The sequence below is a fragment of the Malus domestica genome, chromosome 08, assembly GCF_042453785.1.
Source record: "Malus domestica chromosome 08, GDT2T_hap1".
In the NCBI taxonomy this organism is placed as follows: Eukaryota; Viridiplantae; Streptophyta; class Magnoliopsida; order Rosales; family Rosaceae; genus Malus; species Malus domestica.
Window position 1 is genome coordinate 22,580,707 of NC_091668.1, and position 25,304 is coordinate 22,606,010.

Genomic DNA, 25,304 nt, shown 5'->3' on the forward strand with positions numbered 1-25,304 from the left:
TATCTTACTCTTTTTTATTTTTAAAGATAAATGATAATGTCGATGAGTCTTGAAGAAGGGCATCCGGATACGATCAGGAGGGATCCCACTCCAAACCATATTACAACCAAAAGAGAAAGCAAACTTTGCTGAACGATGGGTAACCTCATTTCCAAGGATGTGAAACATAGGTGATTCTCACATCTTGTAATTGGGAAGGCCACTCATTTGTATCCTCCATCAAACAACCTAAAAACGTGGAACATAAATAATTCTCACATCTCATACAAATATTCTCACACTGATTCATTACTTTTAAGATTTTCAGTAAATATGTCATTGTTTTTGTGATGAAATTTGTACAGTTTGCATCTACAAACTACAAACTTGTCTACATCCTCCAGTTCGAACATAATTATAACCTAAATATACTTCCATCATCTGCTTTCTACAGGAGCATTCTCCGCGATTCCATAGATAATATGCACACCAGCTATTGGAAGCTTTTATTCTTAATATACTACTGCAATTTTTTATCCCAACCAAATTCAGGTTGGTTATAATTTGAATTGGATCAATATAAACAACATTATTCACTTGGTTGGGTCAATGAAAACAACATTGCGAAAGGTCATATATTTGGAGATACGGAGGTGATTTTTCACACTTTATTTATTTATTTTTTAACTTTAAACACTCTCTTTATTTCTAATCGTCAACTTATTATAAATACAACAAATATAATTAAATTAGAGTGTGTGAAAAGTTAAAGGTTAGTTCATTTTATCATTTTCTTTGCAGATATTGTTCTATTAGGAAGTGCCATCTTTGCATATGAATTATGGGCATTGCTTCTCTTCTTAAACTTGAACACATTTTGATAAAAATCAATTGATCAATAGTTTGATTCATTTATTAGAGAAATTCGTAGGTGTGGATTGATGAAATTGAGGTTCTTATATAGAACCAATTGGCAATATGAGGAGTAACCCAAGATCATATAAGCACATAGCAAACATTGTTTCTCACCGATGTAGGACAATTCTCAACATGGATGACCAGATTACATAACCCTCTAATCACAGACGTACAAAACACTTTAACACCTCCCACTTTTAATTTTAGTCCCACGCTATAGTGTCTGGTGGCTATGTACACAGGTCGACGTTGAAACTCATTTTCTCCCTTTGTGGCTCTCAACTACCACATCCATGTCAACACTATTACTAGGACTAGTCGACTCACCGAAAGCATCCTATTCCTCCTCCTCAACTACTTTTCAACCCATATATGCATAAATTCCCCGTGTTTCCGCACCTATTTCTTTCCATGCAACATTACATCCACATGAAAATTGTGCAGCCAGCCCAATCCGACCCAGCCATCACCTTCTCCCACCTCAAACCGACCCAAATTGTACCACGCAATCTCACCCGTTCCTCAATTTAGTTCCACACAGAGTCCCAAAATGCCATGCTTCAGCCTCACCCAGTCCAAAAACTCATGCCACCGGTCCACCTTCGCCCGAGCCGGCCTCCGGTCCGCAATCACCGACCTCAAAGACGGTGCCACCACCATGCACTGCTGGGTCCCACAGTCCCCAAACCCTTCCAAACCCAACCTCCTCCTCATACACGGCCTCGGCCTCAACGCAATGTGGCAGTTCGTAGACCTTCTCCGCCATGTCACCCCTCACTACAACGTCTACGTGCCGGATCTCGTCTTCTTCGGCGATTCCTACACGACCCGGCCAGACCGGTCCGAGTCGTTCCAGGCGGAGTGTGTGATGCAGGCGATGGAGGCGCACTCGGTGCGGCGGCTGAGCCTGGTGGGACTGAGCTACGGCGGGTTTGTTGCGTACAGCTTGGCTGCCAGGTACAAGGAGGCGGTGGAGAGGGTTGTGATATGCTGCGCCGCCGTGTGCCTGGAGGAGAAGGACCTCCAGGAAGGTGCGTTTCGGATCTCGGATTTGGATGAGGCGGCGGGGATTTTGACGCCGCAGACGCCGCAGAAGCTGAGGGAGTTGGTTAGGTACACGTTTTTCAGGCCACCTCCAGTTGGGTTGTTGCCCTCTTGCTTGCTCATGGATTTCATTGAGGTAAAAAGCTTGCTAATATTTTGATCCCCGTTTAATTGTTTTGCAATAGTCCTTAAATTATTAGACTAATTGAATCCGACTGAGAGATTACCCATATAACAAAACAAGTTAACCACCAGGGACCAGTTAGCAACGAATTCCAAGTTCGTATTATACATAGCATATTCTAAGTTCGATTTTTGTCGCTGATAAATCATACTATAGTTATTAACCGAAGTCACCAACCGCTTTTTTTTATTTTAATATTACAAAACAAGTTTGTTTCATTTTTAATTGCATTCCAGTTCCCTGAACATGGAAAATCATTCTTCTTAGATTGAGGTTAGTCTTCTGTGTGGCTCATAATTCCCTTAACATGGAAAGTTATTCATAACAAAAAGGGTGATTTATCTTTACTCTTTAAAATAATTAAAGACGATATTCAATTATCAACAATCTCATCATATAGTATATAAAATATGGATCAGGATCCTCTCCTGAGCAGATGGAGAGGATCCTCTTAACTAAGTCCATCGGGCCGTTCAAAATTTATCCAACGGCTACAAACAGGGGAGTCCTCTAAAAGTTATAATAATTATTCCCGTTGGATAAAAATTGACAGGTCCGATAGGCCTGGTTAGGAGGATCTCTCCATCTGCTCAAGAGAGAATCCTGATCCATAAAATATGATCTATCTAAAATTATTCTAATAAAATAATTACAAGTTAATAATGTAATAAAATTTTAATAGCACATGAAAGTTTCAGTTACACCAAAAAACGTAAATACACACTTTTTAAGTTTTCATGCATTTAATTTAGGAAAACTAATTAAAAAAGTTTGAAAACTTTGAGTTTTAATGATGATGACTAAATAAATGATAAAATAAATAGTATTAGAATTAATTTTTTAATGTAAAAATATGATTTTTCATTAAAATAAACCTTACTGAGTGTTTTTCGTAAAACATCTCTTTAATTTTAATCGTTTCATTTGGCAGTATCTTTATTGTCCTTTTTTTGTCGAATATGTCCATTTTTCAGCAGTATCTTCTTGTCCTTTGACAATTGTAAATATTACGTATACGCATACAAACACCCAAATTTGACTTCTCCTTTTTGTAGCTTTTTATTAATTTACGAAACGAGATTGTAAAGAACGTATCATCAAATCAACAGTTAGTTGACACGTGTAAATTTAGTTTTTTAAGTCATATCTTAAATTCTTGTCCCCGGAAGGATTAGTCGTAAAATCCCTCGTTTTATTGAATAATTGATTGTGTGTGTGATAATTGACAAATCAAACAATCAGTCATAAGATTTGTCGGTCAACATTCTTCGGTACGATACAGTCTTAAAAGAAATAATAAATTAATTTCATGCAAGTGATTGTTGCAATTATTATATAACGTAAAAATTTTCCGGTGCCGAGTACAAAGTAATTTAATTTTTTAATGAGTAAATTTTAATTTATATATTTCAAAATAAAGATCTAACGATTAAAATATTTGAAATGAACAGGCGATGTTCACCGAATTTGTGCAAGAGAAGAAAGAGTTGATCCGGGCCGTCCCCCAAAACCGTAAACTTTCAGAACTCCCCAAGATTCCTCAGGTTCAATCTTCTTCTTTGTCTTTTCCAAAAAAAAAAAAATGCTTTGAGTCAGTCGCCCGCATTCACTATGTAATTTTCAACCGTTGATGCATATTGGGCCAACTGTTGAAAATCTCCCAAGTATGCGAGTGCGACTATCTCAAGCAAAATTCACAAAATTTAGAACAACGTTAGTAACAATAAATTTCGAATTTTGTTCACTTCTCTCACAGCCAACCTTCATAATTTGGGGAGAACATGATCAAGTGTTTCCAGTTGAGTATGCTCACAAATTAAAAAGGTCAGTTTTTCTGATACTTAGCTCAAAATATTTCACATCACAATTTCCTTACTTAAGGTTTTGTCATTAAGTTGATGGTATTTCTGTCACTCCTACGGTACGGTTTTATCGTCAATTTAGTAATGGCCAACACATTTCCACCCTTAGCTAGAAGGTTAATCGGGTCGAGGTGTGTCAGTTAAAGTCTTTGACCAAATGCATTTGTTTAGTCACTCGGTCGCTCACTCTTCTGGGTTTTGAATTCTTTGGAAAAACACAGGCACGTCGGAGAAAACGCTCAGCTTGTAGTAATCAAGGATGCAGGGCATGCACTAAACGCAGAGAAGCCCAAGGAGTACCACAAGCACATCAAGTCCTTCTTAGTCGATTCGCTGCCCCGTTCCCCTCCGATAACTCCATCTGCTATACCAGTCACTCACTAATTAATCCTCTGTAGAGAGATGCCGCTGCATCAATGGGTGAGGCTCTGAAAGTTGATCCCCATAAGAATCAACTGCAGCGAGTTGCCCACGCGCACATTGTTGACATTGCCAACACCTGATTCGTTCAAGGCTCCAAGAACAAGCTTGTGTTGTACCGAAAACAAACATCGTACTAGCTAGTTTGGACATGTTGTACAACAAAAAGGGGATTCATTTGAAGGATCCTATTTAACGTAATTTTCATCGCAAGTGCCTTCGCCCATGAGCGGTAGGTCTCGGGTTCGAGACTTGAGAGCAGCCTCTCCATAAAATGGGGGTAAGGCTAGCCGACATTCACCTCTTCCAGACCCTGCGTAAAGCGGGAGCCTTGTGCACTGGGTACGACCTTTATAAGGGGCACATAATCTGCGCGCCTACCCTGTAAGCAATAGGCGTGTCTTGTTCATAGACGAAAGCAAATTCTGATAGGAGAGCAAACATAAACATAAATGAGTTCAACAGTTTGGCATACAAATTCCAACAGGATCACAAATGCAGAGTGTGATTATGTTGATAGACAATACATACACAGATACAAGCCAATACTACTCACTTTCCCTCTACTACAAACTTAGTAATCCGTTGAGTCACAAGCCTTATGTTGCTTCATTGTCGAAAGCCAGTCCCAAATAATTAGTCTCTCTGATCCCCATCTAACTCTGCAGATTCATTACTAACTAGGGATTAAAGGAAACAAGGCAATTTAACAAACAAAAGCAGAAAATCTACGTCCGAAAATAAACAGCACAAGGTGGAAATGACATTTTGCCAAGATGAAACTGCAGTTTTCTGTCATAATATTATCTGGCTTACCTCTGGAAGGGGTTCTTCAACTTTAAGTTTCTCACCTGAGAATTCAATAAAAAAACAATAATCACCAATTAAGTGCATAAACTCTTGATTAATTTCCATTAATTACACATGCAACAACAACAAAAAGAAAGCGAATAAGTTGGAGAACATAATCAGATGGAAAGTATTTCTTGAAGAAAGCAGATGTATTCGCTTTCTTTTTGTTTATGTAAAAGCAACACAGAATGGTCTAAGAATTTAAATTTCACCACAAGGAAAAGAATTTAGACAAACTAAACTCTGTGATAACGAAAGAATACGCGCTAACACAAGAATGAGAAAAGAACATAATGAATTTAAGAAGATTTTACCCTGTAACACGATATTGAAACTGATGGGTGGCCATCACTTTGTGTTAAAGTGTTATTCCTTAATTTTAGGGTTTATGTCTTCTAGGAGATTTCTTGTGAGTTGTATTTAGGGCAAGCCTTTTATTCCTTAATTTTAGGGTTTATGTCTTCTAGGAGATTTCTTGTGAGTTGTATCTAGGGCTAACCTTTTTCTCTCTAGCTACTACTTTGTAGCTGTTTGCATTTGTTTATTGGGTAGGTTTTTCCTTCCTTGCTTCGTCTCCTTTTTATGAGACCTTTCCCTTGTAATTCTTTTTCATGAATACATAGATATTTTGTTGAACTTAAATCTCAACATGGTATCAGAGCAGGAATCATAGGGTCCTGCCTCTGTTATTCAATCCATTCCATTCAAAAAAATTTCATTCTTTCTTGGTGTCTTTTGCTCTTCGTTCACTGTCATGGCAGAAGACCAGACTTTAAGCCGAGAGGCAACAAGCTCATCAAACACTTTATCTTCCAGTGTGATTCATGGTGAAATCAATCCAAATTTGTGCCTATGCTCAGTGTTATTAAACGAGTTTAATTACCTACCATGGTCTCGCGCCATCTCTCTTGCCTTAGGTGGAAGATCGAAGTTAGGGTATGCCAATGGAAGGATTAAAGCACTTGAACCATCCTCTACATCGTATGGTGCATGGCATGCAAACGATCAGCTTGTTATGTCTTGGATACTTAACTCTATGGAACCTAAGCTGTCTGAACTCTTCAGTTACTCAGAATCCTCTCATATTTTGTGGGAATCTATCAAAGAGATGTATGGCAGCCAAAACAATGCTGCTCGTATATTTCAACTCAAGAAGGATCTCACTGGGCTAAGGCAAGGTGATCAATCCTTCGTGCAACACCTTGGGAGCATGAAGTCCATGTGGAATGAACTTGACATGTATCGTTCAGATATAACAGATTCTACTGCACTCTTCAAAAGAGCCGATGAAGACAAAGTCTTTCAACTTTTGGCAAGTCTTGGAGCATAATATGAAGATCTTCGAAGTCACTTGCTGATGACTGCAGATCTGCCCTCGTTTAATAGTGTTTGTCAAGTTGTCCAAAGGGAGGAAACTCAAAGAAAAGTCATGCACATTGAACCCAAGTCCAACTCTGAGGCAAGGGTTTTCACCAGCAATCATAAACACACTGGTGAAAAAACATTTACTGGAAAGAAGGCAGATTGGAAATGTACGTACTGCAACATGAAAGGGCACATAAGGGAAAAATGCTGGATCCTACATCTAGAGTTAAAGCTAAAGTTTGATAAGGAAGGAAGAATGATCAAAGAAGGCAAGGGAATTTTTCCAAAGGCTCTCCATTCAACTAGCTCGTTGACTGGTGGTTTACCAAACTTCACTGCAAATCCCATAGACTCAGGAAGCTTTCTTCAAAGGAGAGGAGGCACCACCGAGGAAAAGGAAGTGATCTCTAAGAATCCTACTGCCATGCTTGGAAAATTTGCAGGCTTCTTGAATGAGACCACAACGCAAGACAATGTTTCAAGTATTATCTCTGCCCTCTCCACTGCTCTCAATGAAATTACGCATGATTGTTGGATCATAGACTCAGGTGCCACAGATCATATAACAAATAAGTCATCTTGCTTAGATAAGTTTCAAAATATGCTTGAGTCTTCACTTGTATCTGTAGCAAATGGGAAAAGAAAACCTATTATGGGAAAAGGTAAACTTAAACTGTTAAGTGATGAGATTGAGTTAACAACTTTGTATGTGCCTTCATTTCCCTTCCAGCTTTTATCCATAGGAAAACTCACAAACACACTAAATTGCCTTGCCATATTCTCCCCTCACAATGTTGTATTTCAGGATCGAGTCACCCAGAAGAAGATTGGTGAAGGGTTCTATTGAATGGACTCTACTATCTTTCAAAGAAGCTCAAGCTTGTTAAGCATCCTTTTGCCAACCTAAGTCTTCCTCAAGAGTACCAACTTTGGCACTTCGATTGGCCCATCTCTCAGAACCTGTGATGAACAAACTATTTCCAAAATTTTGTAAAGCCACACATGAATGTGAGTCTGTCAAATGTCAAAAGCTACTAGGCTTCCTTTTGTTTCTTCCAAGTCTAGAACCAGTAAACTGTTTGAGGTTGTTCATTCAGATATTTGGGATCTTTCCCGTGTATAATCATTTGATGGATATAAATATTATACCACCTTTATTAATGACTATTCTCGTTGCATTTGGATTTACCTCTTGAAATTCAAAAGTGAATTCTTTGATGCTTTCAAAGACTTTCATCAATCTTAAACCAATTCTCCTCTAAGTTAAACATTTTACAGTCGGATAATGGCACTGAGTATACATCTAACAATATGTCTAATTATTTGAGCAATCATGGGATTTTACATCAAACCAACTGTGTTGGTACACCACAACAGAATGGTGTAGTCTAGAGAAAAACCGTGACTTATTAGAGAAATCCAAATCTCTTATGCTTCAAATGCATGTTCCTAGAAGGTTTTGGTCTCAGGCTCTCCTCACTGCAGCCTACATCATCAACAGGTTACCTATCCGTGTATTGAATTCAAAATCACCTGTTGAAGTAATGAAGGGAAGAACTATTGACATCTCACACCTGAGAACTTTTGGATGCACATGTTATGTCTATATTCAAGCTGCACATCGAGACAAGCTCGATCCCAGAGCTGTCAAGAGTGCCTTCATGGGATACTCAAGCACTAAAAAAGGATACAAATATTACAATCCTCATAATGGAAAGATTGGTGTCTCAAAGGATGTTCGATTTGATGAGAATGCTCCATTCTTTAAAAAAAAAATAGCAGTGAAAAACCTCAAGGGGATAACCTACTGGACATTTTTCCTTTGCCCATTCCAACAAATCTACATGAATTTAATGTTTATCTCGACCACCACTTAGAACAACATGATGATGAAGAAACATCTCATGATCAAGGAAGCTCAAGCACTACTCCTCAACCTGTCTTGGCACCACGAAGAAACCCTACTCGTGACAGACATCTTCCTCTAAAGCTGCAAGAGTATGTTACGTACACGGCAAGACATCCCATCTCCAAAGCCTTAACCTATAAAAAACTGTCACCATCTCATACAGCCTTTCTACATCAGCTGTCCACTAATGATGAACCAAGAAATTTTAATGAAGCTGCTCACATTCTAGTATGGTAGAAAGCTATGAAAGAAGAGCTTCAAGCACTAAACAACAACCAAACATGGAGTGTGGTTGATCTTCCAAAAAGAAAAAGGGCAGTAGAAAGTAGGTGGATATACAAGACCAAGTTTCATTCAAATGGCAATATTGAAAGACATAAGGCTCGTTTAGTAGCCCGTGGCTTTACTCAAACTTATGGCATTGACTACAAAGAGACATTTTCTCTCGTAGCCAAAATGAGTACTGTACGAGTGTTGTTATTTGTGGCAGTCAATCTCGATTGGTCCCTATTTCAAATGGATGTGAAGAATGCATTTCTTCATGGTGACCTCGAAGAGGAGGTGTACATGAAGCTTCCTCCCGAACATCCACAAGAGCATGAAACTAACAAAGTTTGCAAGCTCCATAAGGCCATATATGGACTGAAGCAATCTCCCCGAGCCTGGTACTCGAAGTTAAGTTCAGTCCTTGAAGCTGCAGGATTTACAAAGAGCCATGCCGATTCCTCGTTATTTGTTCGCACTGGTATAAGTGGCAAACTAGTTGTTCTTCTATATGTTGATGATCTTATTATAACAGGTGATAACATAGAAGAAATCAATGCCCTCAAATCCTCTCTTCATCAACATTTGCCATTAAGGATTTGGGAATCTTAAAGTACTTTCTTGGCATTGAAATGGCTACTTCCTCCAAGGGTTTATTCTTAAATCAAATGAGGTATGTTCTTGATCTATTGGATGAAGCTGGCATGTTGAATTGCAAGCCCGCTTCTACTCCTCTGGTGAGTAGACTTCAAGTAGATGCACCCAGTTAACCACTTCCAAACCCTAGGGTTTATCAACGCGTGGTAGGAAAACTAATCTACCTCACTATCACCAGACCTGATATTGCTTATTCTGTAAGTTTTGTCAATCAATTTATGCACTCTCTCTCGATGATTCACTAGGAGAGTGTCAAAAGGATACTCAGATACTTGAAGGGATCCATTGGCAGAGGTTTACTCATGCAAAAACATGGTTCAAATTATATCATGGCATACACTAATGCTGATTGGGCGAGTAATGCCCTCAATCGGAAGTCTACCACTGGTTTCTGTACTTTTGTTGGTGGCAATCTTGTGACATGGAAGAGTAAAAAACAAACCGTGGTTGCAAGATCAAGTGCTGAGGCTGAATATAGAGCCATGGCAGCCATGGCTTGTGAATTAATTTGGTTAAAAAGTCTCCTAACGGATCTTGGTTGCGTTAACAAGGAACCTATGTCCTTGTTTTGTGACAACCAAGCTGCCATGCATATAGCTTCAAATCTGGTATTCCACGAAAGAACAAAGCACATTGAAGTTCATGGCCATTACATCCGAGCACAAGTCCAATCCAAAGTCATCAACACCGTGTACACTCGAAGTTATGATCAACTTGCTGACTTGTTTACAAAAGCTCTCGGCTCTACTCATTTCCAAAGATTGCTGAGCAAGCTTGGATCAATCAACCCCCTTGATCTAGCTTGAGGGGGAGTATTGAAACTGATGGGTGGCCATCACTTTGTGTTAAAGTGTTATTCACTTTGTGTTAAAGTGTTATTCCTTAATTTTAGGGTTTATGTCTTCTAGGAGATTTCTTGTGAGTTGTATCTAGGGCTAGCCTTTTTCTCTCTAGCTACTACTTTGTAGCTGTTTGCATTTGTTTATTGGGTAGGTTTTTCCTTCCTTGCTTCGTCTCCTTTTTATGAGATCTCTCCCTTGTAATTCTTTTTCATGAATACTGTGGAGCCAAAAATATTCACTAGGCGACACGTGGACTTTTGGACAAAAGAGGACAAAAATACCCTTGAGGCATACCAGGATTCCTACGCGCAAGTAGAGGGTAATCATCCTCAACCAAGTCAAAAATGCTCCAGAAGAGGTAACCAATTCCAAATTATCTTATTTTAGGTAATTATTTCCAAAATTTAATTTTCCTAATATATTATTTATCTAAAATAATATATTCTTCCCATATCTCCTAAAATCATCCTTTAATATCAATTTGAAACATCCATTCAAACCTAAAAAATAGAATAGGGCCGGCTACCCCATTCAAAACCTAATACATCACCTTTTTTCTACCTTTTCCATCATCTCTTCCCTTTTATTAGCCAATTAACACCATAAAGCACAAAAACATTTCCTTTCATATTTAATTAGCCAATTAATTGGCTAATTAAACCTAAAATAAACCCTAAAATCCCACCTAGTAGACCGGCCACATTCCCTCTCTTTGCTCCACACCTTTTCAAATTTCTTCCACTATATTAGCCAAATAATGCTAGTCATTCAATTGGGTAACTTCCCATTTATTTCTATTATATTTTATTAGCCAATAAAGTGGCTAATAAAACCACAAAATTCATCCCAAAGCACATGAAAAGGGCCGGCCATTTCTTGAAGATGTGGACCAATTTGGTCCTATAAATAGTCACCCATTTTTACCAAACACTCAGGCCAAACCTCTTGCAAAAATTCCAAAACACTCTAAACACTATTTCTCTCTAAATTTCTAACTTTGGCATCGGAGGTTCTTCGGCCAAAGCCCCCCCCATTCATCGTGGGCGCATGAGGCTTTTGGCCTTAACCTAAGGTGCTAGTTGTTTTGTAGGTGCAAAATCGTCCAAGATCGAAGAGGAGAAAATTTGCATCCACAAATTGGTGCTTTCATTGAGAGTTGAAATCCATACTCGTAGAAGACTCTCGCACAAAAAAGGTTTTTTCTTTATTTTCTAGTCCATTTGAATATTTTTCATACGTTCTTATTATTAGAATTTTTTACTTGCAAAGGTTCTTTGATAAAACGTATAAGCAAAATATAATGGCTAGAAATTTAGAAAATTCCACAAGTGAAAATTCTAATGTTCAAGAAATGGGATTGCGGAGATCCGTGAGGCTAAATGCGACAATAAGGGGAGCGGCATCATCATCACGAGCTTCCACCATGGGAACCACCGTGGTGGCTACTTCGGTAGCTACCCGCGGCGAGGTCCATGGTGCCTTCACCACGGCCACCATGGGAACCACCGCGGTGGCTACTTCGGTAGCCACTCGTGGCGAGGTCCATGGAGCCTTCACCACGACCCGGAGATCCGTAAGGCAAAATGCGACAATAAGGGGAGCGGCATCATCACCACGAGCTTCCACCATGGGAACCACCGTGGTGGCTACCTCGGTAGCCACCCACGGCGAGGTCCATGATGCCTTCACCACGGCCACCATGGGAACCACCACGATGGCTACTTCGGTAGCCACTCGTGGCGAGGTCCATGGAGCCTTCACCACGGCCCGAGCCGTGCCATCCAAGGCTCACGGTACCAAGACCATGATCCAAGCCGTGCCATCCAAGTTCACGTGGACCCAAGCCCAAGCCTCGCATTCACATGCATCGCGCATTGAGCAGCCTGCTCCCGTGATCCAGCCTGCTCCCGTCGAGCAACCCACTCCCGTGGCCCAGCCTGCTCCTGCCAAGCAGCCTACTTCCGTGGCCCAGCCTGCTCCCGCCAAGCAACCTGCTCCTGCCAAGCAGCCTGCTTTCGTGGCCCAGCCTGCTCTCGCCAAGCAACCTGCTCCTGCCAAGCAGCCTGCTCTCGTGACCCAGCCTGCTCCCAACGAGCAGCCCACTTCCGACGAGCAGCCCACTCTCAAGGCCCACACTGCTCCCGTGGCTTTCCAAGCAGCCCAAGTCGGCCCAAAACTATCTCAACCATCTGGACCTACCATCGAGCCGGGGGCATTCTCACCACATTTTTTCGCGGATTTGACATTTCCCAACTCAAATCTCGCGCCCGGAGTCTACCACCCTTCCACTGCTCAAGGAGGCGCATTCCTTCCAAGCTCTTCCAATCCAAATGGCGAACAACACTTGTCTCGACAAGTCATAGAGTTGACGAGCACCCTTGCACAACAGACAACTTTGGTGAATCAACTTTTGCAACGCATCGGGATCCAACGTGCCCCGGATGAGGTATCCCGAAGTAGGACAAGGGCAGACGAACCTTTCCAGCAGCATCCCAGCAAGCAGCCATTCGACCAGCCACGAGCTGAACGTTCAGGCAGTGTACATTCCCGATTGGGCCCCCGAGATAGCGTATACTCCCGTCTTAGCGCGCGGAGGAGCGTGTACTCTCGACTAGGCCCACGGATGAGCATACATTCACGGTTGGGGTCACACTCCGATAGTCAACATGAGCAACCTTCCAGACAAAGTGTTCATTCGCGGCTAAGCCCACAAGGAGCATCATCCACCTCACATCAGAGTAGGCAGCACGACGGACGGAGAGAAGCAGTCACTCAATCCAGCTCAAGTTCAACCAGCAGCCTGCGAAGAACTCGCTCGCCTGCTAGGAATGCACCATATGCACTGCATCTGCGGCATAGACGAGCCAAACACATGGAAGAGCAGCCTAGACCAGCAAGTCATGGCTGGGGGCAGCCGAGAGCTGCACTACCCCAACAAAGGCAAATTCAGGAAGAAGTAGAGAGACTTTTGACCAAGCGATTGCATGATTTCCAACGCAACGAGGTCACCAACGAGGCACTACGACGGAACATGACCAACATAAGCAGGTCACCCTTCACGGACGAGATCGAGCAGGCAGAGCCTCCACGAGAGTTCAGCATGCCACATTTCACATCTTTCAAAGGGGATGAAGACCCGGAGAGACACTTAAAGCGCTACCGAAGCGCAATGATCCTTTATCGAAACAACGATGAGCTCATGTGCAAGATATTCGCCACCACTTTACAAGGCGAGGCGCAAGATTGGTTCTACACCCTGCCGCCACAATCCATCCGGGATTTCTACGAACTTTATTTGGTTTTCACCAAAGAATATTCATCCTATCGCTCAATCAAAAAGAAGTCTGATCATTTGTTCAACGTCAAGAAGAACCCAAAGGAGTCGCTTCGCGATTATGTGAGGAGGTTCAAAGTAGAAAAGGCAAAAATAGTCGGATGCAACGACTCGATAGCTAGAGCAGCCTTCCAAAAAGGACTTCCAGCAGACCACCCGCTATTCGGAAAGTTGATCATGAAAGAAGATCTAACTCTGGCAGACTCTTTTGCTTTGGCAGAGAAGTATGCACTTTGGGATGAGGCTCGCCAATGCACATTCAAGGACTTGAAGAAGTACCCGACATCACCTCCCTAGAAGCAGCGGAGGACTTATTCACATGTTTGACATTATCTAAAGTAGCAATAAGCTCTACCATCATGCGAGAAGAGATGGGGGCCCGACTACCTGTATTCCACAGTTACCTGTATTCTACAGTTCAAAAGCTCTCATCGATGTTATTAAAAATTCAAAAGTTAACTTTGGCGATAGTTGTTGCAACCTAGAAGCACAAATTTTACTTTCAAACGCATGCAATCATCTTAATGACGTACTATTCTGCCCAATCCAGACGCGCGACGATAAAGGCGTAGACCCTGGCGGATGTAAAGTTTTCTGACGAACGTAACACTGAAAAGACACACTTGAAAGCAAGTTTTGTCCTCGTCACCCTGAAAGATTCTACATAGGAGCAACATGTAACGGCAGTTGAGTACCATTTCTTGCTGCGCATCACACGGCCCTAGCCGACCCTTGCTCAATGATTCAACTCTAGAGTGGCCCAATACCGGCAGTTGAGCATCTCCTGTTGCGTATGACATGGCCCCATCTCCACAGCTCCCTACTGCGCCTTCACGCCGAGCCTATGTGACGCAACAGAGCGGCCCAACGATGCCTCAGAAGTAGCCGAGCACACTCTAGCTGCGCCTACTCCACCCGATGGAGACTTCTGGCATTTGCATGTCGACGGCGCAGAAAAGCCTTCATCACTGCCGGCAGAGAAGGCTCCAAAAAGATGGATCCCATCTGGGAAGGTCCGTACAAAATCAGCAGAGTAGGGGGCAAGAGTAATTACACCCTCACCACCATGAAGCGGCAAAAAGATTGAAAAAAAAATGGATGGCCTACAATCTGAAGAAATACCATGTGTGACCTCCCGCTACATCAAAACCCGAAGACTCAATAAGCTCGACGGGCACCACCTCACAAGCTGAGGACTATCCAGTTGTTATGCAGTTCCTACCTTACAGCTAAAGTTCTCGTTCGTTTCACTCGTTTTTCAATGAGGAATTTAGAAGTAATCACAACTTGGCTTGGCTGCATGCTTACAACAACTAATCACTCTTGCACTTCAAAAGAAGACTGCACCCTTCTTAGGGACTCATCGCAGGAATTGCGCCCCCCGAGGGACCAACCATGCTCTCCAGTACGAGAGGGTAAACCAATTCTCCGACACCCATATGGGTCAGCTCTCCAAGACGGGAGGATAAACTTTACACTCCGAATATCCAGACGTGGATGAGCCTGGCTGCCCTAGTATAACTAGATGCACGATGGCTTGCGCCGGGATTCCTAGAAGTAGCCGCAATGGTCTTTTTCAAGGTTTAGCTAACTGAAGGATTTTGGGTCTCTTGGCCTAATCCGTGGGGAAACGGGCCCTAGAGACGGAGAGGGCACATTACGCAGTACATCCGATGGACGGCTGCCCTGGAATCCTAAAGCTGCTACCGAGTGCACTAAGGTAGCCTACGGATTCTGGAAGACTGCCTACGGTTTGCCCTTCGAGCAGTGAAGCCGCACTAGACTTATACAACCGCACATTCTTGTGAAAGGTTAGACAAGCTAGCGCGCATATACGAAGTTTTATCCACTGCCGACATGCTACGTAGTCGATAAGCTTCACCTCTGCCAAGCGCGGAACAACCTACACCAAGTCCTAAAGTGTTGTGATACTTGCTACGCAACCTACGGAATTGAAGAAAGTCAAAGTTAACAGCCTAGTGGTTACGCGGACTTGTCTGCTTCTGTAAGTAAGGCATCCGGCTGCCAACCCTATGGCTAACAACTTGGCAAAGTTCTACACCAACACCTACGGCTGCATAGGCTACGCGAGTTTGTCTGCTTATAAAAAAGTAGCATGCCTGCCACTGGTCTATCAAGTCTAAAGGTTAGGGCATGAACAAAAGAAGTGAAGATGAAGAAAAATGAAGGAAAACATGTTTATAAACAACTAGCAAAGGTTGAAGGAGTTCAAGCAAAACAAAAGCTACAAGGAAAAACAAAGAAAATCCTAAAGGCTACCTAAAATACTACACTACAGCAGCTTGGACATTCCACGACTACTCGGTCGCCACACCTTCAACAGCCGTAACGCTCTTAGCAGCGGCATCATCCGGCGCTTCACCCCCGGCTGCCCCAGTCCGGGCACTAACTTCTCCAACTACTTCACCAATGGAAGCCTTAAAAGTAAAAGCAAGCAAGTCTTCCGGAGAAATAGAGAAGCTCATCCACTCTCTTCTTAGCATAAGTAGCGAAACGAAGCTCAGAAATTGCAAGCTTAAGATCTTGAATCTGAGGCGAATCAATCTCAGCAACAAAGGGAGCAGGCTTTGGCGCCACTTTAGCAGCAGAGTCCACCTTACCACTCTTCATAATAGCAAGTCTCTACAAAGGTGAACCGGACTTGGCTCCCAAAGAACGTCCTGGTACAGACTTCGGCACTAGGGGCATGATAAAACCTTTACGCTGAGTAATCTTATCCACAATTGTACTAGCCATTCTCAACATGGAAGACACCACATGCTCAGATCTAGCAGCCTTACATTTCTTCCCATTGGAAAATCATGTCAATCACATACCTCTCGGTAGCAAGCGGACCCTCATGAGCAGCAGAAGAAGTCTTCAGTTTTTTCTTAACTGGCATCTCATGAGCAGGCGGGGAAGATCTCTTCTTTCCATCTTCATTCATAGTAAGCTCCACGACAGCAATCAGACGAGCCAATGCATCCGCCTTGATCCTCTTTACCTCCTCTTTCTGGAGCAGCCCACCTTTCTTTCGGCAAAGAGGACTAAGCAGCCAACGACATTCATGGTACTCAGCAGATGAGCTCAACCCAGCATTCCAACAAGCAGGAGGCCTGCATGCCCAACATTCCAGCAGCCCATGAGACCCGCAATCTCCTTATTTCTCTCAATCACCAGCCTGGCCCGAGTCAGGTCCAAGAGCCCAAAGGACATGAGCCATGCGGCTCGCCTAGCACTGCGCCCCAGCGCCACAATCCGCGACCCTAGTTGCACAAGCTGCCTTTTGGCTCAAGCCAAGCCAAGCTGCCCAAGCAGTGGTCCCTGCCACAACATCTCCTCGGCCCATGCCGAGCCAACTCCTGGCCCCTGCCAGCCGATGTGCCGCACCACCCCGACGGCTGCCCCGCAATAGCACTATCCAAGAATAAGGCAAGAAAAATTAAATTTTTCTTACATCGGTGCGGCACGAAGAAGACGAAGAAAGCAACGAAAGACGGTCCTTTGCACGGGCAAGATGTAGAAGATTGCTAGAGGAGGGGGAACAAATATCCTCTAAGCTATCTCTCTCTTGTAGGGTAGAATAAATCGCTCTCCAAAGTTGATTTAATAACCCACTTAAGGTGGACTTAAATAGGCTTTGAGAGAAATTTATTTCCCTTTCCTAGAAGGATCTAATTTCCTATTAAAGAGAGAATCAACATCAAAATAGGAAGCAGTCTTAAGTTTCCTAAAGCAAGAAGATCTCTACACCTGCTGCCCTTTTTTTGCGAGCAGCCCAACAGGTGTGGGGGCATTTGTGGAGCCAAAAATATTCACTAGGCGACACGTGGAGTTTTGGACAAAAGAGAACAAAAATACCCTTGAGGCATACCAGGATTCCTACGCGCAAGTAGAGGGTAATCATCCTCAACCAAGTCAAAAATGCTCCAGAAGAGGTAACCAATTCCAAATTATCTTATTTTAGGTAATTATTTCCAAAATTTAATTTTCCTAATATATTATTTATCTAAAATAATATATTCTTCCCATATCTCCTAAAATCATCCTTTAATATCAATTTGAAACATCCATTCAAACCTAAAAAATAGAATAGGGCCGGCTACCCCATTCAAAACCTAATACATCACCTTTTTTCTACCTTTTCCATCATCTCTTCCCTTTTATTAGCCAATTAACACCATAAAGCACAAAAACATTTCCTTTCATATTTAATTAGCCAATTAATTGGCTAATTAAACCTAAAATAAACCCTAAAATCCCACCTAGTAGACCGGCCACATTCCCTCTCTTTGCTCCACACCTTTTCAAATTTCTTCCACTATATTAGCCAAATAATGCTAGTCATTCAATTGGGTAACTTCCCATTTATTTCTATTATATTTTATTAGCCAATAAAGTGGCTAATAAAACCACAAAATTCATCCCAAAGCACATGAAAAGGGCCGGCCATTTCTTGAAGATGTGGACCAATTTGGTCCTATAAATAGTCACCCATTTTTACCAAACACTCAGGCCAAACCTCTTGCAAAAATTCCAAAACACTCTAAACACTATTTCTCTCTAAATTTCTAACTTTGGCATCGGAGGTTCTTCGGCCTAAGCCCCCCCCATTCATCGTGGGCGCGTGAGGCTTTTGGCCTTAACCTAAGGTGCTAGTTGTTTTGTAGGTGCAAAATCGTCCAAGATCGAAGAGGAGAAAATTTGCATCCACAAATACATACACACTTTGTTGAACTTAAATCTCCACACACGAGGACTCCAATTAAGACGGATTATCAGGACTTGTAGAAATCATACTAAGACATGGCTTGAAGATAATATAGAAAATTGACACAAGATTCAAACAATGCAGAAAGAAACCGACTCGTAAAATTACCTCCCTCTGGCAGATCTGAGGTCCACAATGTGAGATTATCTTTGAGAAGCTGCATAATGAGGGTGCTGTCCTTGCTAGATTCTTGGTCGATGCTGTCAAGTTCGGCAAAAGTCTCATCAAATGCCTTCTTAGCTAGATGACACGCCCTGCACGGTGCAATGTTGCAAATGGAACATAAAAGTGGTGACTCGATGTTGTAAAAGTAAACACTGTGTAAAAATAATTGGAAGGAGGCATGCAAGTGGGGCAGAAAGAGGAAGATTAGGGAAACCTCTCCGGGGAGTTGAGAATTTCATAGTAAAAAACAGAGAAGTTTAGAGCCAGGCCGAGCCTGATTGGATGTGTTGGGGGCAACTCAGAGGCAGCAGTATCAACCGCAGTCTGCAGCACAAATGTAAATTGCGTTATGATCTAGTTATTGGTACGTGAATATAACATGACAATGAAAAGAAATTGTAAACATGATAGGGGAAGAAGACATCCAGCAAGGAAGCGGAATCAAAGCATACCAAATAGGCTTTAAGCGAGTGATCAGCAGCTTGTTTGCGATCATCACCAGATTTGAATTCAGCTAGATATCGATAGTAATCTCCTTTCCTGTCACACAACAACAAGGGTCACAAGTCAAATCTCTCTCCCACACATGCCGTATTGTTGCCAAAGAAAACCGCAACATTACTTTGCATTGTGATAGTCTGTCAAAAGGAATAGGCAATGAAGCGAAGATCCTCCGAACATAATGCACGCGAAAAGTAACCAAAGGTAAGAAATTCATAACGAAATAGTTGCTCTCACATCTTATGGTAAAAAACAGTAGATTCCCCAGTGGACGAAGAGGGGAGAAGGTGATAATCAACAACTGTTAGTATGTCATGGCAAATTTTCGCAAGCTCGTCTTCAACCCTCTGCCTGTACTCCTTTATCCTCTTCACATTTTGTTCACCACCCTTGGCCTCTTCCTTTTGTTCAATGGAAGACAGTATCCGCCATGACGCCCTTCTTGCCCCGATCACACTCTTATACCCAACTGACAACAAATTTCGCTCCTCCACGCTCAATTCCACATCCAACTTGGCAACTTTCTTCATTTCTTCAATCATCTCTGAAACAAGAAAAATGAAATATAATTAATTTGTATTATGCAAGTGTAGTACTGACCCAAAAACAGAAAATTATTTGCGCCACTGCCACCGCAGATGACCAAAACTCAAATCAGCAACTTTCCGGAAAATTTGTTGCAAAAATGATAAGACCAATACCCTATTTCCATTAAATTTCAGATGATATTACACATGCCACACACAAACCAAATAAATGGTACTGAATTGAGTCTCAGAATGAACAGGTGATCGAGGACGGGGTACGACATGTATCGCAATCAAAGAATGTTTAACATAGCCAGTTTTGCTTGTAAACAACTGGAAATTTAATTTCTGCTTACGAACACCTATTATATATGTAATCACTCTTCCATTTCCTCTCTTTTCCGGATCAAAAAACCAAACCAGGCAAAGCTATCAAGGATCAAGCCGGAAACTTGAGATAATCATTGTTATAGGATCAAACACGCGCAGTAATTAACTTGGTCTAGTTATGATGCAAACTTAGATGCTCCTTGTGTAAAACTCATAACTTGGTCTGGTATTCCAAAAGCCATGAGAATATAACAAACACTTCACGCCACCACAAATCACAAAAGTAAGAAGGGTCCATGCAAGAAGAACATACCGTCGTATCTTTCGGCTTGCTCGGCAAGTTTCGCCTGGTAAGCATGCTTCTCTCTCTCTATCTCCATAGCCTTTCTCTCTGAAACTCTGGTTTTGGCAACTAATAAAAATTCTGCAACTAAATAATATGCTCTAGCTCTACTTATATATATCTCGTCACAACCCTCCGTCTATCTCTTTCATCACATGACGATTCAAATAGTTCAACCGAGAGACCGTTGGATATGGTTAGTGGACAGGTACTAGGATCAATGGTCTGAAATGGTTGTGGATTTTCCTCAGAGGGCGAGATAAGGGCCGGTGATGGAATTAGATTCGAACGTGGATCACATGGAGCAACGTGGTTGGGTGCGTTATTGAACGGGGCGACCACTGATGGGTGTTTGATGTTGGAAAGGATGAGAGTGGTGAGTGGTGCACTGCAAGTGGGCTCCATTTTGTATATATGCTTACATGTCATGTCAACTCCTTTTCATTACGGTTTTCACCAAGAGAGATCTCTACGCAAGGGTGCCTACCAAGAAATGACTTATCTTGGTAAGAGTAAAATTTGTATTGAATCATTGCAATGCTAGCCACAAATTCAATTTTTGCTGTAATTTTTCGTCCTCCAATTCGCTTTCTTGTTCATCTTCCTCAATTTCTTCATCCCCTATTTCCCCCTCAATGTCTTCCTCCTCCAACAAGGCTTCCTAGATTATTTCATTACCCCCATTCATATTTGAGACATTATATGTATAGAATCACCTAAGAAAAATACATGAATATAAATATTAAAAGGTTAACAACCTGCATATCTTAAGGTATTTCTCTTCACTTGAGAGTGAGAGGTTTTTGGTTCGATTCTCGTCAAAGGCGAATTTGAACCACATTAATGTTAGTCCATTGTGAGGTTTAGGGCTCTCCCACCCTATTAGTGTAAATAATATCGTTTATAAAAAAAATATATTTGAATATAAATCCATAAAATAAAAGTTTGTAACTTGAAATTGAATATAGCATATGAAAATAGAATATTTATGAGAGATGAAATGAAATCAAGGTTTTAAAAGACGCTAGCCGCTAGTTGGGTGGCGGGACTTAGGCAGGCGGCTAGGCGAACTTAGGCGGGCGGTTAGGTGGACTAGGTGGATTTAAGTAAATTTATTATATTTCGTGTAAATAAGTGTCTGTTTATACTTAAAATATATATAAACTACAAAATAGAATGACATATATATTATGAAGTAATGGAACATAATGAAAATATGGGGAACAAACATATAATATGTGTTCATTTAAGTATTCAACAAGTCTCTTACAATTTATTGAAAAAAAAAAAATGCAAAATTAAATTTATCTATTTTTTATCTATATGATTTGCAATTTAAGCGGATTTAGACGGGCTAGACAGATGCTAGGCGGTTTAGGTGGGCACCTTAGCATGTTTAGGCTGCCTAACGCCTAGGCACAGTTTAGACAGAGCTTTTTAGAACAATGAATGAAATCATTGAAGCTGAAAAAAAAACCCCGGCCCTCCAACCCAGGCCCAACAGAACCCGCTAAAAGGAACATTTCACATTCCAAACCTTAGTGGCTCATCGGTGAGAAAGCAGATTTCCCGCCACAAAATCGCTCAAGAAAAAGGGGATTAGGGTTTCAGATTGAAGGCAAAATCCCCAAATTCCCTCCATCATGTCACAACCAGTTGTAGATCTCTCTCAATTCGACATATCCAAAGAGGTAAGAACGCACTCGCACACTTTCAATTCCAGTCTTCGTCTCGGATTCCCCAAATTTCAGAAGAAGAAAAAATCTCCGATTTTTCGTTTTCGGTATTTATTTTTCTCAGGAAAAGGACAAGCTTGTAGCGGAAGTAATCCGATACGTGCTGTTCAAGACGCACCACAGCTCGGGGTGTCCGATAAAGAGGGAAGAGCTCACCCAGCTGCTCACCAAGAACTACCGCCAGCGCAATCTTCCTACTTTCATCATCAACGAGGCCGTACAGAAGTTGTCCTCCATTTTCGGGTACGAAATGCGGGAGCTTCAGAGGTCTCGTCCTTCTTCCGCTAATCAGGGACGCATTTCGCAACAGAGTAAGATTCTTTACCTTCGAAATTTCGATGGTTATGTTTCTAATTAAGCTCAAGGTTCAAAATTTTATTTGAATTGTAATTCTGTTGTGATTTGTTCTGGTCCGAGTATGGTAGGATCCATATGAGCCAGTATTGGCCAAACCATACATCATGGAAATTGAGGTTTCCTAAATTGCAGGAAATGTGGGTTTCTCGATTGTAGGTTATATGTTCCCTTTTGATACAAGTTCAATTGTCATTTTACGCTGTACCCATCATTCCTTAGTAATTTCGAGGATTCCGGTTTTGACAGTAGTTTATGAACACATTATTCAGGTGCTGCGGAGGCAAAATCCTATATCATCACGAGTAAGCTACCTTCTGATGTGTATAAGAAGTATGTCTTGAACGACAATGATAGTACGGTTCCTCTCAATGGTTTCACTTTTGTCGTACTGAGTCTTGTACATATTTCCGGCGGTAAAATGACTGAAGGTATGGCTGCCTTTTGGTTTTATTTTATAGTTTTATGTTTACAAGCTAATCTTTTGCGAAAGGAAAGATGCTAGGAGAGCTGGCAGAACAATTTAGTTGGGAAATTGCTTATATATAAGCCAAATTCTTTTTTTTTTTTTTTGGTAAACTATAAGCCAAATTCTTTGATGAATGTACTATTATACATATTCGGTGATCTGCTTGCTTAATGGGCTCTTCCACATCTGGTATAATGAGATTGTGTAGCAAAGTGCATGGATCAGACATCACCACATATTGTCTTTAAAATGCTAAAAACCAATGTGGGCAATTATTTATTTTCTGTTACCTTGTGTTGTGTTGTGAGACAACCAACTTTTGCTGTCCTGGTGGAACTGCAGAGGATCTTTGGCGTAATTTGAGACGAATGGGATTGGACGAAAGCAATGAAAACCATCCAGTCCTAGGAAACATAAAGCAAGCACTGGACACACTTGTCCAGCAAAGGTTTGGCTTTATTCGCTGTGAGATAAGGCTTTGTTGTTGTTGTTTGTATCTGTAGGTATCTATCTCAAGTATTGTTCTTCATTTTAGATATTTGCAGAAAGACAAAGTAAGTGGACCTGAAGGCAATACTTTGTTTTATGAGCTTGCGGAGAGAGCTTTAGATGCACCAATTAGTGAGAGCACAAAAGCACACATATCAGAGGTATGATTTAGAGATCAATTATTCATGATTAAGTATCTTGTGCAGCTAAAAGTAAGTTCTGTTTGGAGTGTATATATATCTCCCCTCAACAGAGAAAAAGTATATTTGGAAACTTACTCATGTCAACTTGCATGGTTTTCAAATTGGTGAACATTTTTGTCGTCTATTTTGGGAATTCATAGAGTTGTTAGAGGTTCAATTTTTTGCGTCTCCACTCATTTAATTCAAAGTGTAAACTGTACACAGACACGAAAGTTGAAAGGTTGTGCAAGGTTGAACTGTAGACAAAGTAACACAATGAACAGTATAGAGAGTTCATGAAGATTGCAAAGAAACAAAACGTTAAGTTTGCATTTAAGGAAGGTTAAGAAAGTACACATTGGTTCTCTATCCTAGAATAAAGATTGGTCTTACCAGAGTTGACAGCGCAGAGAGTGACTGAGCCTGTCATATGGATGAGGAGGGGTCCTGTAGTTTAGAAGGGAGAGGAAGCTGAGGAGTCTAAGAATAGGAATAAATTATACAAGCAGTTCTATATAGAAAATGAGGAAATACTATGTTTTTGAGAATAAAGAACTAGAAGAAAATATAAGTGCCCGTTTGGTATCCTACCAAAAACTTTGATTGTTCCTAAAAATAATTTTCAAATAACATCACTAAAAACAGTTTTCTTTTAAATCTCAAAATTTCAAAAATCTGTTTGGTTGAGTTTTTAAAAATAAATTTTTTAGTTTGAATTCAAACTACCTTGAGCAGAAATTGGAGGAGAGAAAGACAGGGAGAGGGTGAGGAGGTGAGGGAGAGAGCAAAAAATTACGGTGAGAAAGTGAGGAGTGAGAAGAAAGAGAGGTGATGAGACAAAGGTTGAGGAGAGAGAGAGAAGACAGGGTGTGATATGGGGGGAGAGGAAAGAGAGGGTTAGGAGAGAAGAAAGAAAGGGTTAGGAGAGAGAGCAAAAAAAAAGATGTTGAGGAGAAAGCAGAAAAAACTCTAAAAACTCACTTTTAGTGTTTTTAAGAAATAGCTTATGTTTTTAAGTTAGTTTTGAATTCAATTTTTAAAAAGAGTCCTACCAAACAAGAATTCAACGCCTAAAACTCAAAAAGTGTTTTTCAGTTAAAAAAGTTGAACTCAAATAGGATACCAAACAAGCCCTAAGGAACTGTAAGAGGTTGCAAGAGTATGGTAGAAACTATGAGTGTCAAACTAGTAGGAGATTATAATTACTCCGAAAACCCTAGAGACAAGTATGCATTGCAGATGAAACATTCTCTAAATTCATCCATATACCAAAAGAAAGTAGTAAAAGTATAGAAGACGATAAAAGGTAAAAGATATTAAAGACCATTTGAAAGAACATTTTTCCGAGGGTGCTGCCACTTATTTTGCAAATATTGCTCTGGGGAATTAGCTCGGGAGAAAGTCTTGTTCGGCGGTTTTGTTGCTTTGTTGCAGAAAAAAAAAATTCATAGTTGTGTGATTTGTACTAAAAGCTCAGAGCTTTCCCTGTCTAAATCTAATTATTTATGTCCAGTGAAATTCATTTGCTTAGTTTCTGCAAACCTGAAGTCTTGATTATGCTATGCTATGTATTTGTATGCATCTATTATTGCAGATTGTGAACAAAGAGGTTGTCTCCGTGGATGTCGACGACTAGCGGCGGGCTGCCAACTTGGATATGACTATCAAAGTTTTAGTTTGATGGTTCCATCTTGCCGCCATATGACTTTTCTCTAGTTTTAAGGAAGCTTATAATGCCAATAGATGTATTCCATTTTTGGGTCTTGTATGAACTGACAAATGATAATGATATGTTTAGATTTCATTA

General features: G+C 41.2%; 3 protein-coding genes across 3 annotated transcripts; 2 read left to right on the forward strand and 1 right to left on the reverse strand.

The window, feature by feature from the left end:
• The first annotated feature begins 1,108 nt into the window (after positions 1-1,108).
• Positions 1,109-4,620, forward strand: LOC103446579 (uncharacterized). Its single transcript, XM_008385709.4, has 4 exons — positions 1,109-2,077; positions 3,577-3,669; positions 3,882-3,949; positions 4,209-4,620. Exons 1-4 carry the CDS (start codon positions 1,448-1,450, stop codon positions 4,369-4,371), a joined length of 954 nt encoding a protein of 317 aa, XP_008383931.1. The 5' UTR covers positions 1,109-1,447; the 3' UTR covers positions 4,372-4,620.
• A 210-nt stretch (positions 4,621-4,830) lies between these two features.
• LOC103446574 (14-3-3 protein 7-like) lies at positions 4,831-20,625 on the reverse strand. Its single transcript, XM_008385706.4, has 7 exons — positions 20,238-20,625; positions 19,305-19,611; positions 19,019-19,106; positions 18,781-18,890; positions 18,510-18,655; positions 5,224-5,258; positions 4,831-5,069 (listed from the first exon to the last, which is right to left on the reverse strand). Exons 1-7 carry the CDS (start codon positions 20,302-20,304, stop codon positions 5,064-5,066), a joined length of 759 nt encoding a protein of 252 aa, XP_008383928.2. The 5' UTR covers positions 20,305-20,625; the 3' UTR covers positions 4,831-5,063.
• Positions 20,626-21,090: 465 nt separating this feature from the next.
• Positions 21,091-25,304, forward strand: LOC103446575 (uncharacterized). The gene is made up of 6 exons (XM_008385707.4): positions 21,091-21,958; positions 22,068-22,314; positions 22,630-22,788; positions 23,169-23,274; positions 23,362-23,476; positions 25,092-25,304. Exons 1-6 carry the CDS (start codon positions 21,911-21,913, stop codon positions 25,131-25,133), a joined length of 717 nt encoding a protein of 238 aa, XP_008383929.1. The 5' UTR covers positions 21,091-21,910; the 3' UTR covers positions 25,134-25,304.

What these genes read in the sequence shown, in the direction of transcription:
- LOC103446574 (XM_008385706.4), bottom strand. Translation starts at nt 20,304, where the DNA reads ATGGAGATAGAGAGAGAGAAGCATGCTTACCAGGCGAAACTTGCCGAG. An exon ending in ACTCGCTTAAAGCCTATTTG is followed by an intron (nt 18,891 to 19,018) that starts GTATGCTTTGAT and finishes TTTGTGCTGCAG; the next exon opens with ACTGCGGTTGATACTGCTGC. An exon ending in CTCAGATCTGCCAGAGGGAG is followed by an intron (nt 5,259 to 18,509) that starts GTAATTTTACGA and finishes TTGAATTCTCAG; the next exon opens with GTGAGAAACTTAAAGTTGAA.
- LOC103446575 (XM_008385707.4), top strand. Translation starts at nt 21,911, where the DNA reads ATGTCACAACCAGTTGTAGATCTCTCTCAATTCGACATATCCAAAGAG. An exon ending in GGGACGCATTTCGCAACAGA is followed by an intron (nt 22,315 to 22,629) that starts GTAAGATTCTTT and finishes CACATTATTCAG; the next exon opens with GTGCTGCGGAGGCAAAATCC. An exon ending in CGGCGGTAAAATGACTGAAG is followed by an intron (nt 22,789 to 23,168) that starts GTATGGCTGCCT and finishes GTGGAACTGCAG; the next exon opens with AGGATCTTTGGCGTAATTTG.
- LOC103446579 (XM_008385709.4), top strand. Translation starts at nt 1,448, where the DNA reads ATGCCATGCTTCAGCCTCACCCAGTCCAAAAACTCATGCCACCGGTCC. An exon ending in AACTCCCCAAGATTCCTCAG is followed by an intron (nt 3,670 to 3,881) that starts GTTCAATCTTCT and finishes CTTCTCTCACAG; the next exon opens with CCAACCTTCATAATTTGGGG. An exon ending in TATGCTCACAAATTAAAAAG is followed by an intron (nt 3,950 to 4,208) that starts GTCAGTTTTTCT and finishes GGAAAAACACAG; the next exon opens with GCACGTCGGAGAAAACGCTC.